At 30.2% G+C, this 15,799-nt stretch overlaps 2 protein-coding genes across 6 annotated transcripts; one reads left to right on the plus strand and one right to left on the minus strand.

Annotated features, from left to right (window-relative positions):
- The first annotated feature begins 18 nt into the window (after positions 1-18).
- On the plus strand, positions 19-3,247 carry LOC111241259. 4 transcript variants are annotated; one of them, XR_002667122.1, is made up of 3 exons: positions 19-1,637; positions 2,054-2,359; positions 2,783-3,247. XR_002667122.1 is itself a non-coding variant. In XM_022778353.1 (3 exons), the coding sequence occupies exons 2-3, from the start codon at positions 2,134-2,136 to the stop codon at positions 3,084-3,086; spliced, it is 639 nt and encodes a 212-aa protein (XP_022634074.1). In that variant the 5' UTR covers positions 19-1,655; positions 2,054-2,133; the 3' UTR covers positions 3,087-3,247. The 4 variants fall into 4 exon arrangements, 3 of the variants coding, with proteins under 3 accessions (XP_022634074.1, XP_022634073.1, XP_022634075.1); XM_022778353.1 differs by having other exon boundaries at positions 19-1,655; positions 2,054-2,468; XM_022778352.1 differs by having other exon boundaries at positions 2,054-2,468.
- Positions 3,248-3,821: 574 nt separating this feature from the next.
- Positions 3,822-10,657, minus strand: LOC106756521 (protein NLP9). Of its 2 annotated transcripts, none has more exons than XM_014638983.2 (6): positions 10,336-10,657; positions 8,507-9,585; positions 8,004-8,048; positions 5,508-6,245; positions 5,128-5,251; positions 3,822-4,929 (listed from the first exon to the last, which is right to left on the minus strand). In XM_014638983.2, exons 2-6 carry the CDS (start codon positions 9,461-9,463, stop codon positions 3,890-3,892), a joined length of 2,904 nt encoding a protein of 967 aa, XP_014494469.1. In that variant the 5' UTR covers positions 9,464-9,585; positions 10,336-10,657; the 3' UTR covers positions 3,822-3,889. The 2 variants fall into 2 exon arrangements, with proteins under 2 accessions (XP_014494469.1, XP_014494470.1); XM_014638984.2 differs by lacking the exon at positions 10,336-10,657 and adding an exon at positions 9,812-9,928.
- Between the last annotated feature and the right edge of the window lie 5,142 nt (positions 10,658-15,799).

The following is a 15,799-nucleotide window of genomic DNA, read 5'->3' on the forward strand; positions in this document are numbered from 1 at the left end:
CGTTCCGTGGAGCGGATCTGGACGGTGAAAACATTTCCTTATTTTTCATTTAGTTTTTTTTTTGGTGTGATAAAAAGGTAAAATATGGTGTGAATCCATTTAATCAACGATATTAATAAAATAATTAAAATTTAAAAAGTATTTTATTGATTAAGGATGTCGAATTTTCTAATGGTAAATATAAAATAATGGGTTAAATATGTTTTTAGTCCCTGAAGTTTCACTGATTTTTGGTTTTAGTCCTTGCATCAAACATTGATGGCATTTCATCTTCTTAGTATGGAAACATGTATTTTTGGTCCCTAAAAATAGANGGNGTCAAATCTCACTAACAGACTTGCCACATCTTCTATCAATTTTAATATTCTCTCTCTGCCANGTCAAATCCTCTGTCTGTTCATCTCCCATTCTTTTCTCCTCCATTTTCTCATCCAAATCAATTGGCAGNGACAATGATTTCTGAGATTGAGAAGTGACGACAGAGGTTAATTGGTAGTGGTGATGACCCATCCCAGCGAGAATTTGTTGGTCATTGAAGAAGAAAAACAGTATTTGTCGTCTTCACATCCCAAACCTTAATGCTCTCGTCGAAGGACCCGGACCCGAACATGATGTAGCTTGATTGGGGATTGAAAAAAAAAACTGCACTAAATCAGATCTGGTATAGGCATAAAAGCTAGTTAAAAAAGTTCAAGGAAACAGAGAGAGACAGAGAGAAACCTTTAATGCCATAATGAAATATTGCCAAATCCAATCCAGTAGACGTAATTAATTACAGGGATGAGATCGTAGACATTCAAACGCATGAGTGTGTTGATTTTGCTGTTACAAAGGGAAACACTCATTCCATGGACATGGAGCGAGAAGAAGAAATTACACAAACAGATCCATGTCCACGACCAGTTGTTTTACATAAATTTTACACAAATTTCAGTTTTCACAATTTTATTCCTGTCTGTTGCTCTGCACAAGACCAGTTGTTGGTCTCAATTGTGTAGAGGATTTTAATATCAAAAGCAAGAAAAAAATCATACCAGAATCATCAAGGATGTGGATATACAATTTCTCAATTTCTCAATTTCGCCCTGTCTTGTATGCTTTGCTGCATAATTCACAACTCTCATAGTGATTTTGAGTTTTGGTGAATTTTTGTGCTTTGTAACTGTTGGTGAAAGTGTATTTCATCACTTGAAACTTGTATGCATTGTTGGATTGACCTTATTCTAGCCTTTGTACAACATCATCATCTATACCGTTGCATTTACTGAAATTCACCACTGTACTAGTGATTTTCTGTGCTGATAAGTTTCTTTGCTGTTTTATNGGCTACACATATCACAATTGGTGATATAAACTTGTTTGAAGTGTTAGCTACACATTTGAATCATTGCATTTCAAATTGACCACTGCTGTTCCAGTTTTCCAGCCACCAATTTAGTGCAATTTTAGCCATTTTTTTTACTGCATAATTTGGTAATTACTATACTATTTTGAGATTCTGTGGCTGTAGGTGCATTCTCTTTGTTTCAGCAAGTTTATTTGGTCAATTACAGCCTTTGCTTACTGCTCATTTGGTCACCTTTGCACCATTTCACCAACTCACACCTTAAAGCCGTGACTTTGCTCTAACTGAGGAAGTGAGCTTATCATATTCGGTTGTAGTCACCTTCTTTACTGTTTAAGTGTTTAAACATGTTACATTTGATGAAATAAGTTTGCTTGAAGCCTTAATTACACCTTAAATACATTACCATTCATTTTCACCACTGCGTATTCATTTTTCAGCATTTTAGTGCAGAATTTGCCTCATTTACTTGCTGTTTGCACTTTGTCCAGCCATAAAATTCAATTTTGGATTGGCAAAAGCTGGTTTCAAGTTTCCACATGCTATGATATGATTAAAGAAGTCTAAAACATCAATAAAAAGCAAAAGAAAACCAAGCAATCTTGAGGACTTTTATCAAANAGTTTCATCTTTTCATCAAACACTTTTATCAAACAATTTTTGTGGTTATTCTGACTTCTGAATATCGCTATTTGTCTTTGGTTGCAGCAAACTACTCAAGTGCAGTCCTTTTTGGCTTTGGAATTGTTGAACAATGCACTAAGCGTGATAACATTATAAATTTGCTAATGTCTGAGACTGCTGAAGCAGGGAAAGATGGAGCAAATTTATCTTTGTTATCGAATTTGAAGAAATTGCAGTTGTCAAGCAATGGTGAATCTCAGCAACCATTGTCATCCCTTATCTATCCAAGTAATCAATTCCTTATTCGGAAGCCTTTACTGCATTTAGTTCAAGCTTCAGCCCTTTCTTCAAAGATCACGGTTCATCCAGATGGTCAAATCACATTTATGGGTACTGCAATTGAGTTGAAAGATCTTCTCTCTGTAGTTTCTGAATCATACTTATCAAAAAGCTCACAAAAGGGTGAAAAGCAATCTATGCTTGTTCCACACTGCAATTGGTATAAATATTTTGACAATATTGACTTGTTTAAACAGATTCTGATTGTCCAATCATCTGAACGACTATTTTATTGGCTTAAGAATTCACTTTTATAAAAGTAATAATATAACTTTCTTGGTAAATTATGTTGATCTTTGGATTAGCATCAACCACTCTGCATTAGTTAGATATTCAACATCTAAATAACAGTTTTACCAAAGCAAAGCATGTTTTCAAATAATGTGTCTCTTTTCTATCCNTTTAGGTTTTATGTACCCACCAGACCGGAGTCTTTGCACATCTTATCAATGTGTCTCCTTTGTATTATTCCAGTTGTTCTCTAAACTGCAGACTTGTTTCAAGGGAGCTTCCATCAGAGGTGGAGGGAGAAACAGGGGGAAGAGGCGAGATGGTGGAGATAGACCATGGAATCGAAGGTGAGGAGAGTGACGAGGGCGTGATCGACGGTGCTGTAAGTGGAGAAGAGTTCGGCAGGGAGGTTGGTGTCGGCGAGGGGCGGGGAAAAGGGTTGCAAAAAAATCAAACATTTAAGTCAAAGATGCCACGTTTCAGAAAAAGGAAACAAGTGTACACTAAAGACCTGGAAGTGCCGTTAGTCATGTCAGCAAAAATTTAACACCGTCTATTTTTAGGGACCAAAAATACATGTTTTCATACTAAGAGGATGAAATGCCATCAATGTTTGATGCAGGGACTAAAACCAAAAATCAGTGAAACTTCAGGGACTAAAAGCATATTTAACCCTAAAATAATTTTAATTACTCACCTCACGAAGCTTCTTCTCTGTTGTTCCAACCTTTATACTTCACACGTGTTTTTCGTTTTTCTTCCCTTTCCAATCCAATCTCAATTCTATAAAAGGTTGACTCACTGGTCTCAAAGCTTTAATTTATCAATTATTTTGTCTTTAATAATTTAAATATTTTTAATATTTTAGAGGATGTAAAAACATTATCTAGATTAAAACAGGTATAAAAATAATTGATATAAAATATCCATTTAGAATCATAGTTATTTATCCTATTAAAAAGATAATATTAAATTTTAAATGCATATATCTCAATATGAATTTTTATTTACGCTTCTTATATAACTAATTGATACTATTTTAATATAAAATCTTTAAGATATTAAATTAAAAGATAATGATATTTTGATAACATTTTTAGACAACATTTTAACATCATTTATGTCTCATTACGTTATTTTCGTATCTCTTTTCATCCTGCAACTTATATTCAAGATTATCAGAAGTAACATACACAATTATGATGGTTTTGATGGAGAAATTTTATGATTCTACTGATTATGTTCCTAACATGATATCATTTGGAAAGAAAAAAAGAAAAAGGAATTCAAACATATAGATTTCTCTTAAACTTGTAATGGCCTCAATGAAGCCATGGATCATTTCAGACACTATGAGCTATCTGACAAGAAGCAATTGTTGCTGTCACAACTGCTTAAAACACAAGGCACATCACGAACAAGAAACTTCACACAACGTGTGCCAATGTCATGCAAAATTTCTACACACTCTTGCAAATCTGAGTCATTCTCCAACATCACCCATTCCTCTTCATCATCTAGATATTTGAGCTTGAATAACCCGTTTTGGAGTTTGAACCTTGTTGCAACTTCTTCATATAGCTGGAAACAACCTGCGGATGGATCAAACTTGAAACGAATAGTGTCTCCCCTATAGCTAGCTTTCACAATCATTTTTGACTCACTATCGACAGAAGTTGGTTTTACTTTTGAATGCTTTTGGTTCTCAAAGCTTTGAGAGCATGATGAGCTGCCATGCATCATTGAGCCAGAGCCAGAGCCATTGGATGAGTTTGTGGTGCTTGAAGAATTTACAAGGTTGTTATGTTCTTCAATTCCTTCTCCCCCATCTACTCCAACTTCAGCCTCATCTGTAACCAAGGATATTGAACAAGTTTGTTCAGGACAATCCTGATTCTTGGCCTTCTGGCTTGATCCATCATTCATGGCAACTGATTTTGAATCTTCGCAACAATCATCAGAAGAAGCATTGTCTTTTTTAAATCCTCCCACACTGGTATTAGATAAAAGTGCACTTCTTGAGTCTACAATCTTGTTTTCCACCAAACAAACACCATCATCATCATCCAACTTAATTGTTGAATTCTCACTAGTGCTGCCTGGTGCTGAAACTACTGAGACTGGTTTTTGTGTTGCATGCTTAGGGTCTTTCACAGCACTTCTCTCAGGAAACAGAATATATTTATGTGTGTCAATTTCTTGCATCAGTGATCCTCCAGCTATAAACCCCCCAGTATAAGGATCAAACTTCAACCCTCCTTCCACTCCCTGGACAGAATCAAGCACAGTCTGTATCTTCTTTAATGAACGATTCACTTTATTGATCTTCCGAGATGGCCATCTTGAAATTCCATGTTGCCTGCATATCCTTTTTAGAGTTGTTGGGCAAACTGTTCAAACAAGAAAAAACTGACTTTGTTAACAAGAATCACCTCTCAGAAAACTTGATTGTGTTTTTCATCCTTAAAATTTAGAGCATGAAATTAAACAAATCTGATTGATGACAAGCATGGATCATATAACCCAAAAACATTGATCTGAGTTAAAAAAATATGAAGAAATTAACAGAAATAAAATCGGGGTCTCACCACCAATGCTTTTTGCAGCATCTTTCAGACTACCAGAGAAGTACTGTTGTAGAACACTCAAACTAACATTCTTCTCCACTGTACTTCTCTTTTTTTCAATCTGTTTTCTTGGTCCATTCATTACCTACAAGGCAAAATCCTACGATGTCAAAGTTCAATCCCAAAACCATCACACCAGGGTACACAAGTTGAAGCATATTCCATGAAGTTTTTTCTACATCAACTCACTCCCATTGTGACAAATGAAATGTGATGAACAATCAATATTTCTCCTCCGTTTAATTCCTTTATCACAATAACTCTATGCTTTCTCAAACTAAGTATTCATTTCTTAATAAATTTCACATGGGTAAAGGATAAAGGAAATGGCCAAGATGTACCTGGCCATGAGCAGCTTCAATTCCATTGTTAGATGCCTTCAAGGACATCTTCTGATTCGAATCATTATCATCATTTATAAATGCTATCTGAGAGTTTCTTCTGGACATGGGAAAAAAATATGTGAGCTTTTCCTTTGGAAGCCCAGCTACGGATCCTTCTATTCCTGTTATTTCAGCATCTGAAACTGTTCTCAAACTCCTACAAATTCTCCTCATGGTACCTGAGAGATTATCCAGTAAAAGTTGTTGTTCTGAACTCCCTGTCATGTTCACTGGCAGAAAGAACTCTAATATGTAATCATCATCATTGGTATAGGTACTCCTTAGCCGAATTGCAACTGCAGCATTCAAGTTATATTTGCGTGCATGATGAACAAGGGGGTATTCACTAATATCATATGTCTTCACATCAGTGTAGAAGAATGGATGATTTGATTGAAGAGCTTTTCCTGCTATACCTTGTCCTTCCTCAAGATGATGTTCAACGCATGCATGAACAAATCCTCCTATTGCTCCATCATTTATATAGCAAGCTGATTCCTCAATACATAGCACACATTTTTCGTTAGAACTTGTATGACCTTCTTTGATTCGTATTCTCTCAGCTTCATCTCCTATTCCCTCACTGTAGCAACAGGGAATCCATGTCAGTGCTAGTGGCAATCTATGTGCATGACACACGGCACGTAACACATCAACTATCTCTGTTAAAGCAGCTCTTTTGTTACTTGATAGACACTGCAGAAAAAGAACCACTATTAAGTGTTAAAATATTTTGGGTCACATATATAAATGTGTTAGAGGTATGTTAATATTAAGGTCATCACTAGAAGTACAACTCTTATGAAATATTATGGTATAGATACCTAAATTAAAATATTTTAATTTGATAAGGGGCTGAAATAAATTACAGTTATCAAAATCTAGAATGTGACCATAGTTATTGATGAATATAATGAAAACTATGTATAGGATTAATCTTCCCTTGTTGAAATATACATTGGGTCATCTATTTATAATAGAAAAAATATGGACTAGTTCAAAATACAAATAAGAAATAATAACAAACTAAATAAAGATAAAAGATAAAAGATAAAGATAATATATCTAAGACTCCCCTCAAGCTGATGCATATAAATAGTATGTAACAAGCTTTTTACTAATATAGTCAATAAAGACTTAGTAAAAATATCTCCTTTCCTACTAGAGTGACACCAAATTGTTAATGATTTGCGAAGACGACATACAAGACGAAATATCAACCCAAAATACTTTCCCTAAGCAACAAATCTGGGAGGTTGCACTATGTAAATCTCTTCCTGCAAATCATCATTGAGGAATGCATTGTTGACATCTAACGAATAAAGAGGTCATTGTTCAAGAGTCACTACAACTATAAATAAATTAACAAAAGTCATCTTTGCCACAAGAGAAAAAACATATATGAACAGGTCAAACACAAGGGTAAGAAAGGGAGGTCAGAAGAGACAACAACGGAATAAGTCATGGATGAATAGGAGAGAGAAACCTTAAAAATCCAACATTCTCCAATTAAGTCACTTGAAAAAGGAAAAAGAGTGACCTCGACACTCTGAATCGCTAAGAGAAGACGAGACGTGTCACACGCACAACGGAAAAGAGAGCATATTCGGAACTTATAAAGGCACTAAAAGCACATAAGAGCTCCAATGAAAGCGTCTGATGGCACGACAGTCGCCTAGTTGAGACGATCAAAATTGTGTGATCGTTGACCGAAAATAGAACTCTAGTAGCAGCAGCTATAGACAATGGCATTAGACGATGGCACTGATGCTAGTGGTAGATGGTGCCGCCGTCGTAGTGGCAAAGGCAACAATAATTTTTTACTCAAAAAAATCTCGCTTTAGATACCATAATGAATATAAACTATATATGGAATTAATCTCCTCTTGTTGAATATACACATAGGATCCTCTATTTATAATAGAAGAAATAAGAAGAAATATGGACTAATTTCAAAATATAAATAAATAGAGTACCCTATGTGTATATTCAACATAAAGAAGATTAGTTTCATACATAATTTTCACTATATTTGACATATAAAGATAAAAGATAAAGATAAGATATCCAATAATCTAATCAATCTAACAATTGTATTAGCGTCTTGCTTCTCTTCATCCTATCAGGAGAGAAATATCATCAGTGTTATACCATCATCCACATCAATTTCAGTGACAAATTCAGGGTATGCTTTTGCATTCTATTTTCATAATGAATTAGTGTATGAATTCATTAAGGATTAACATGTGGTTGTGATATGATTTTAGATCTATATGAATAAAAGCATGTGGTTGGACACAATTATTATTAAACCTTTGAATAAGTTCTTGAGAAAACCAGATAATACCACTTCTCAAGCCCCTCCCCTCAATTGAAAATTCAGAAAGCTGAGCTTTGCCTTTACAGTGGGGAAAGATCAATATGATATATCATCATAGTATGGATTATCGTTACCTGGGGAAGAAGTCGTGGAGGCATAGTAGTCTTTAAATTTACAAGCTGCATAATGTCATCATAAGGATATTTATCATTAGCACCTTCGATGATAACATAATATGGAAATATCTAAGACACAGAAATAGGCTACTTTTCCTAGTAATTGTAGAGGTTTCTCATACAAGTAAACCCTGTACTAATGAATGTAGGATGTGCTTACAAAGAATGACTATAGGCTAGAAATAGATTAGTATAATATGAATGCTCCAAATTTTGCAAACTAATCTTAGTTTGATCACAAGAAATATGTCTGCACCAGCAGTATGCACATGCTTAGAAAATCTTCTTTCCTAACTTCTCAATTACAGCAAGAGATAAACATCAACTATATACAGAATACAAGATAAGATACTTTGGCAGCAAGGTAGNAATTTTCTTAAACAGACATAATATAACAAGCAGTGAGACAGGAAACTGCAGAAATTAAAGTGTACACTAGAAATAGCAGAAGAGAAATCCACCTGAAGTGCATGAGTAACAATTTCTAATTCTCTGTCAAAATTAGGTTTTTCCTTTGTAGTGACCAGTTCCAATACAGCACATGGCTCATGAGAATGCATATCAGAAACAGGAAGAGCAATAGATCCACGAATATCATGATTCAATGCATGGTCCAACCTTAAGTACTCAGTTTTATTATAGTAGCCAACATTGGAAGTCCATTCAGGAACATGTGATGTAAACACTCGTGCAGGAAGCCCCGGACATGATCCTTTCTTTCCTTCTGCAGAAAATGTGAATGCCCTTGACACCTCTCGATACCCTGCAAGCTTTGGATCTAACAAATAAGGTTGTTCACTTGTGCATAAGATGAATTCATCACCATGCTTTATAGGTACCCAAACTTGTGCCAGCATTCCCTCATCAACTGATTCCATAAAGAAGGACAAAGCCCTCAACATTCTATCATCAAGTGGCCTCCCTGATGACCTTGAGATCATGTAATTGCACATGTCTGAGGTATTAAATTGCTGATATGAACCGTTACGATTTTGTTCTGAATCAAAGCTATTTGAATCATTTGCTTCATCTAAGAAACCAAGTTGGATGTCCATTTGCTGAAATATACCTCTTTCTTCACAACTAGGAGAACTTTCTATACCATTGTGAATTTCACTGACTTCTGTCATAAAGCATGGACCATTGCCATGTTCCACCAGATTCAATCCATCGGATGGTGGATATGATGCTGAGGAAAATGATGAAAACACATTTGCCAAACTATGATAAGTCATAGATGAACTATTGCTCCAACCAGCATAGGTATCAAAGTTCATGAGCTCGGAGAAGTTGCTAAACATGTCCTCTGAAGCAGATTTTTTCATCCCACCATCAACCGATGTTGATTCCTCCAACTGGGTACAAGGAGATGTGCAATAGCCAGTTTCCTTCCCCTTTGGGGAAAAATGATCTTCCATGGTTTGGTTCAAGAGAAAAATCTAAGTTGAGAATTTGACCTATGTTAGTCCCTTTGAATAAAAATCTGCACCACAGGCTTCTTCCCAGTTAACCAACATCCTAAAAGCCACCAGGGTTTACACTGCATGGCATGCACAATCTCAAGAAAAAGTCAGAACTCAGGAACTTAAAATCATCACAGAAAGAAAAACAACAAAATCTAACAGAGACTAAAAAAAGTGCATGAGTAATAATCTCTCTAACAAAAAGGAGTAAAGGTGTTTTTCACAGAAACTTAATAATTTTTGAAGTAGAAGAACCGAACAGAGAAAATATATGTAACAATAACGAGTGATTAAAAACATCACCTCACTGAAAATCTGGTATTTGAAACTTCTGGGAATTAGAATTCAGGATTCAAGAATCATTCATTACTTCAAAGTCCTCGTTTTAGTAAAAGTTTTAATTAGAGGAATTAATATAAGCAAATCATCACATCCTACAGTCAAAATTTGACAGCCAAACTAATGAGTAGCCGCCAACTACCCTAAAGCTATTATTTAATCCAATCTTAAAATTAGGAACAACTGTATATATATATATATATATATATATATATATATATATATATATATATAACAACAAATTCAGCACAAAAGGTGTTTAAAACATCACGACACATGAAACAAACAACAAACTGATTGAAAACAAAAGCCAAACTTAACCATGAAGTTGGGTTTTGAACAAGGATTCATAAATGGTTTATGATACTGAGAAACTCCCAGTTGTCTAATGCACTTAATGTCTGTGTGAATGCAAGCTCTTCACAAGAACATGAATTCAAATTCTACTAACCAAGTAAGAACCTCTTTATTGAGCAATCTATAAATACCTGAAAGAGTTTTTTGAACTGAGATGACTGTCTTCTTATCAGACAAGCTTTCACTTTCCGACCCAAAAGAAACAACTGTTCTAAAATTCCAAAAGCTTGAAACTTGCAAGTCAAAATTCAGAATTTTCACAAACCCAGGAATTTTCTTCCTTGATGGAAGCTAATAGTAGCAAAGAGTAGGTGGAAAAAAGATTCCATAAAAGGAAATGTAACAGAACTGAGTAGTACATGATTTTTGCAGCAGTTTTCGCATAAACTGTTTACTTAGAAGTACAAAAAGTGTTTACTAAAAATAGAAAACCGTTAATGGTGGTGATTTACCCTTCTTTGTCTTAATATAGGCAGGAACACAATAAAATAATCTTATCTGCATGTTTGAATCTGTTTAAGACTTTTAGAACAGAAAAAATAAATAAAACATCAACTTCAACATGCAAGAATTTCTCTTTCTTTCTTTTTTTCCAGACATAATAATTGTATTTTAATTAATTATTAATTTATTCATGAAACTAGCTAACCACCAGAATTAGTGTGGAATCAGAATCTTGTGGATGGATAGACAACTATATTTTAATAAATAAAATAAATAAAATAAATAAAATATTAATTGTGGTGACGGATTGCAGATGTTGAGAATGATGCGCTTTTTGTTTTTTGTTTTTTTTCGAACCCTCAGCTGCTCTTTAGAACCATTTTTACGTTTTTTTTTTTATCTTTTTTAATGGCTCATACTTAATATCTTGCTTCTTTAAGATTTTTTCAGTGTTATTAATTTGGCATATCGTAATTATTTTCTTTTTTATTTTTGATAAAAAAATATTTCTAGTTTTGTCTTTATTGTTTATTAACATTATTTAAAAGATGAATTGTCTCTTATATGACATCTTATTACTTGAGTAAAATGTTTGATTGTTTTTTTCTTTTACCTTAGTTCTCAAATAAATTTTCATATTCCGCTCTTAATAAAGTTTTTTATATTTTGATTGTTTTGTTATGGATGTGGATTGACAATTTTAATGTATAAGTTATTTTTTAAATTATCATACCTTTAATTAGAATTAGAAAATATATCTTTTATATTTGTTTAATATTTTCTATTTATCGATTAATGATGACATATCTCTTAAGCATAATCAAACACATTATAAAAAAAAAAAATCAAATCATTTGTGAAAAATTGACTAAAACTCTTATCATTATATATAGTGTTAGTGAGATTTTAGTAGACCAAATTGAATTGTCTACAAAAATTAATAAATCGACCAAATTGAACTAACTTGAAAAATTATATGACATTTGTGCCAAAAAAAAATTATAATATTTTGTTCTAATATTTGTTTAAAGTATTAATGCTGACAATATGATTTTAGTTTTATTCCTTGTCTTTATTCTAGATATTACCTCTTAGCATAACAAATTTAAATAAAATGACTTCAACTTTCATGAGGAATTTTAGGATATTCGAACGTGTTTTAAAATTGTAATAATGCTAAAATAATTACTTTTTAAAAGGATATATTATTGAAACAAATTATTCTTTACCACTTGTACATTTCTCATTTTTTATTTGGTTGCAATTTTTATTTTTCAAACAAACCATTCATAAAAAATATATTTTTCCCAGGAAGTGGTTTCTATGTTGCTAATTATAATTCTCATTCTATATTTAGCATTTTAAATTTACAAGTTCATTATTTTCTATTTTTCTATATAGAAAATAAAATGGAAAATTAACGGATAAATTTTTGTCAAGCAAAAAATAATTTAAAGATCTAACTCTTTATAATAAAAAGAGAGATTAAAATTGAAAGGGAAAGACACTACTTATTATCTAAAGAGTATTAACCACAGTTGTGATAAATTAAACACAAAATATTTCAATTAACAAAAACATGATTTATAAAAAAAAAATAACTCAGATAACAATTAATACTATATAATATAAAGCATATATAAAAAAAAACACTTAAATATTAAAGTTTAACATATTACATATAATTGAAAGTTAAACTATCAATTAGTTTTACTCATCTCAACATATGCATCACATAAACATGTGGGAGAGGTAAAAAAGTTACTTCAAATATATTAAATTCTTGCTTAAAAACTCAACATTAAAGTGGTATTTTTCTATCATGTGATATATATATATATATATTTGCGAGTTATTAAAAAATTGCCAGTAATGTGTTATGTGCGTACTTTTGTTTTTAAAATAATAAACAATAATAAACATAAATAAAAAATAACTATTGTAATAATTATCAAAGTACAAATTTAAGTATTACTAAAATACATATTACATTTATAAAATATGTGTAATATTAAAAAAAAAATAGTTACGAAATGAGGTTTCTTTTTTTATAAATTATTATAATGTTATAATTACACGATGAAAACACTTGCAATCTTTTATCACAACAATTACTAATTTCTTCTGAATAATTTCTTAAAAATTGTGAAGTAGATAAAAAAAATAGTTAATTATATTTTTAAAAAATTAAAAAATAGTTAAGAAATCAATCCACATTATTAATCATTATAGATTAATACTTGTACCAAAGGTTGATGTTTGGACTTACGAAATATAATATATATTTTTATATATTTTTTGTTTAAAAGATTTAGAAAGGCGATAATATTAAATAAAATTTAACATATTGATAATATCAAAATAAAATAAGAAAATAAAGATTCATAGATTGAGGGAAATGTATTTTTATATTCTCATTAAAAAAAATAGAAAAAATTCCCTTATTATCATTCTATTTCAAGATATTTATACAAAACAATAATAAAAAAACATGATTTTATCATTCCACTGTTTTTGTAACTATTTATGAAATAAAAAGTTTTATTGAAATAAATAAAAAATTGCAAACGCTTTTTCCACAACAGGTATCACAACTAAAATATTTCTGAAAACCATACAACATATATTATGAATAAAAAAATATTTTTATATAAATATACAAAAGAATATCCATAAAGAGTGTGGAGAAGTCATATTCCTGTATTGATGAAATGTTAACTATATATTTTATTTATAAAGTATATAAGCTATTTTTTTTTTCTTTTTCTAGGTCCTCAACCACAAAAAATAAAGTGCCTTGTATGGTTTTATTAATTACGTACTAATATGTCACATAAAAAAACTTATAATTATTTGCAATCAAATAATATAATTTGATTTAAAATTATTAATGTAAAAAGGTAGTTTTCATGGGTAATTATTTATTAATAGAAAGTGATGTTATATATGGTATAGTCTTATGTTGATAATATTTTTTAGTTTTTGATTTCGCTGTCTTGGATCTTCAAGAGGAAAACTTGTACGTATTGTTTATAAAATCCCATACGTGAGACGAAAAGCAAAATACCATAATTTTAAACTAGTTCACGTTACCATCTTAACATAAGATATTTTCATAAAAGTCTTTTATATCAAATATAAGTCTAAAACATATATATCTATATATATATATATATATATATATATATATATATATATATATATATATATATATATATATATATAATTAATGAGTTAAAAAATTTACAATGAGTAAAAATAAATAATATACACAATATTTAAGCAAGAGGACTCACATAAATTTATTGTTTAAGATTTTAAGTTAAAACTAATACGGTTAAATATGTTTTTAGTCCCTATACTTTGGGACGATTTTGGTTTTAGTCCCTCTTTCAAACTAAGGTACAATTTAGTCCTTCAACTTAAAAAAACTATGGTTTTAGTCATTTTTATCCAATTTTTTTAACTTTATTTGCTGTTTCAAACGCGTTTCTCAGTTAACATTGCAAAAATGTGTCAAACAGTGTAAACAATCCAAATGCTATAATGAAACATGCTTGAAACAACAAATAAAGTTAAAAAAAGTTGGTAAAAAAGACTAAAACCATAGTTTTCTAAAATTGAAAGACTAAATTGTACCTTAGTTTAAAAGAGGGACTAAAACCAAAATCACCCCAACGTATAAAGACTAAAAACATATTTAACCCAAACTAATATATTGATCCGTAATACAAATTTGTTTATAAATATTGATCCTTTATATAAATCCTTTTGCCCTTTCCTAAAATAACCTTACAATTTTTTTTATAATATAATCAACTTTTCATATTAGATTAGAAGTTAAATAAACCGTTAACCTTCTAACTATGAACATATATTATAAATTTGAATGGTTAAATTTAATATATATATATATATATATATATATATTTATATAAATTAATATGTATTATAATTTTCACATTAAAACACGTCAAAGAGTTAACTTTAGAGAATAACGTAATTGAATTGTAAAAAAAAATGAAAAGGATAGAATCCATGAAAATGAATAAAACCAACAACGATGAATGATAATATAAACATAAGTTTCCATCGAAGGACATGCTTTGTAAAGTAGAAATACTAAATTTTGTTATTTTAAACAAATTTCAATTAATATGAGTTGGTATTTACAATAGTGTTGCTGAAAATGTATTGATACCTCTTTTAAAAAAGATATGATAAATAACAAAAAGATTAAATATATTTTTAATTTCTAAAATTTAATATAAAATTAGAATTAGTTTTTCTATCCATTAAAACTTTAAATGCGTTTTAAATAATATTTAAATTATTTACATTATTTTAATCATTATTAAAGTTCAATCTAAAATTTTACTTAACAAGTCTAATAAAATTTAACATAATTAAATTAAAAAACTATATTTATTTATGTTTAAAATTCAAAGAAGAAAATATATTAAAATTTAAAATAAAAGAAAAAACTTTAATTTTAAGTTCAAATCTAGAACTAAAATCATGTTTAACACAATTATTCTATCTAAACTTGTTATTACTTTAAGGCTATCGTTAAAAAAATTAAACGCAATCAATTATCATAATAAGAGTATTAATTAAAGTAATATTTTGTTGTATATTTGATTCGATGTTTAAGTCTAAAATAACATGTAATTATTTTGATAGCTTACATTATGGGGTTCTTTCTATGTAAAACCAAGCACCTACTTATTTTGAATGTTCACATGATTTTTTTTTTCCTATTTCTAATTAGTATGGTTTCCAATTTTTTTTTATAATATATTATTCACAACATTTATTCAAATTGTAGGATTTATTGTTTATTATCATAATCTAGTAAGATTTTAAATAGAATATAGTAATTTTTTTTTCTAAAGTAGCATTTTTTCCAATAAAAATTTTCTTTATAACATATTATTTAATACTTGTGATCAGAATTTGATTGAAAACCTAATTTTTATTTTTCATTGACACGTTATTACAAAAAAATGTAAGTTAAAATCTCGAAAATAACTTTTTTTTTTTTTACCAAAATAACATTTATTTCTCTTATTAAGCATATTATTTGAAATATTTATATAAATTAATAACACGTTTTTTTGAAGTCACAATTTCAACATGTCATGGTTATCA

This window comes from Vigna radiata, chromosome 2 (genome assembly GCF_000741045.1).
Source record: "Vigna radiata var. radiata cultivar VC1973A chromosome 2, Vradiata_ver6, whole genome shotgun sequence".
NCBI classification, from domain to species: Eukaryota; Viridiplantae; Streptophyta; class Magnoliopsida; order Fabales; family Fabaceae; genus Vigna; species Vigna radiata.

What these genes read in the sequence shown, in the direction of transcription:
- LOC111241259 (XM_022778353.1), top strand. Translation starts at nt 2,134, where the DNA reads ATGTCTGAGACTGCTGAAGCAGGGAAAGATGGAGCAAATTTATCTTTG. An exon ending in CTTGTTCCACACTGCAATTG is followed by an intron (nt 2,469 to 2,782) that starts GTATAAATATTT and finishes GTATTATTCCAG; the next exon opens with TTGTTCTCTAAACTGCAGAC.
- LOC106756521 (XM_014638983.2), bottom strand. Translation starts at nt 9,463, where the DNA reads ATGGAAGATCATTTTTCCCCAAAGGGGAAGGAAACTGGCTATTGCACA. An exon ending in TTGTTACTCATGCACTTCAG is followed by an intron (nt 8,049 to 8,506) that starts GTGGATTTCTCT and finishes GACATTATGCAG; the next exon opens with CTTGTAAATTTAAAGACTAC. An exon ending in CTCCACGACTTCTTCCCCAG is followed by an intron (nt 6,246 to 8,003) that starts GTAACGATAATC and finishes CTTTTTCTGCAG; the next exon opens with TGTCTATCAAGTAACAAAAG.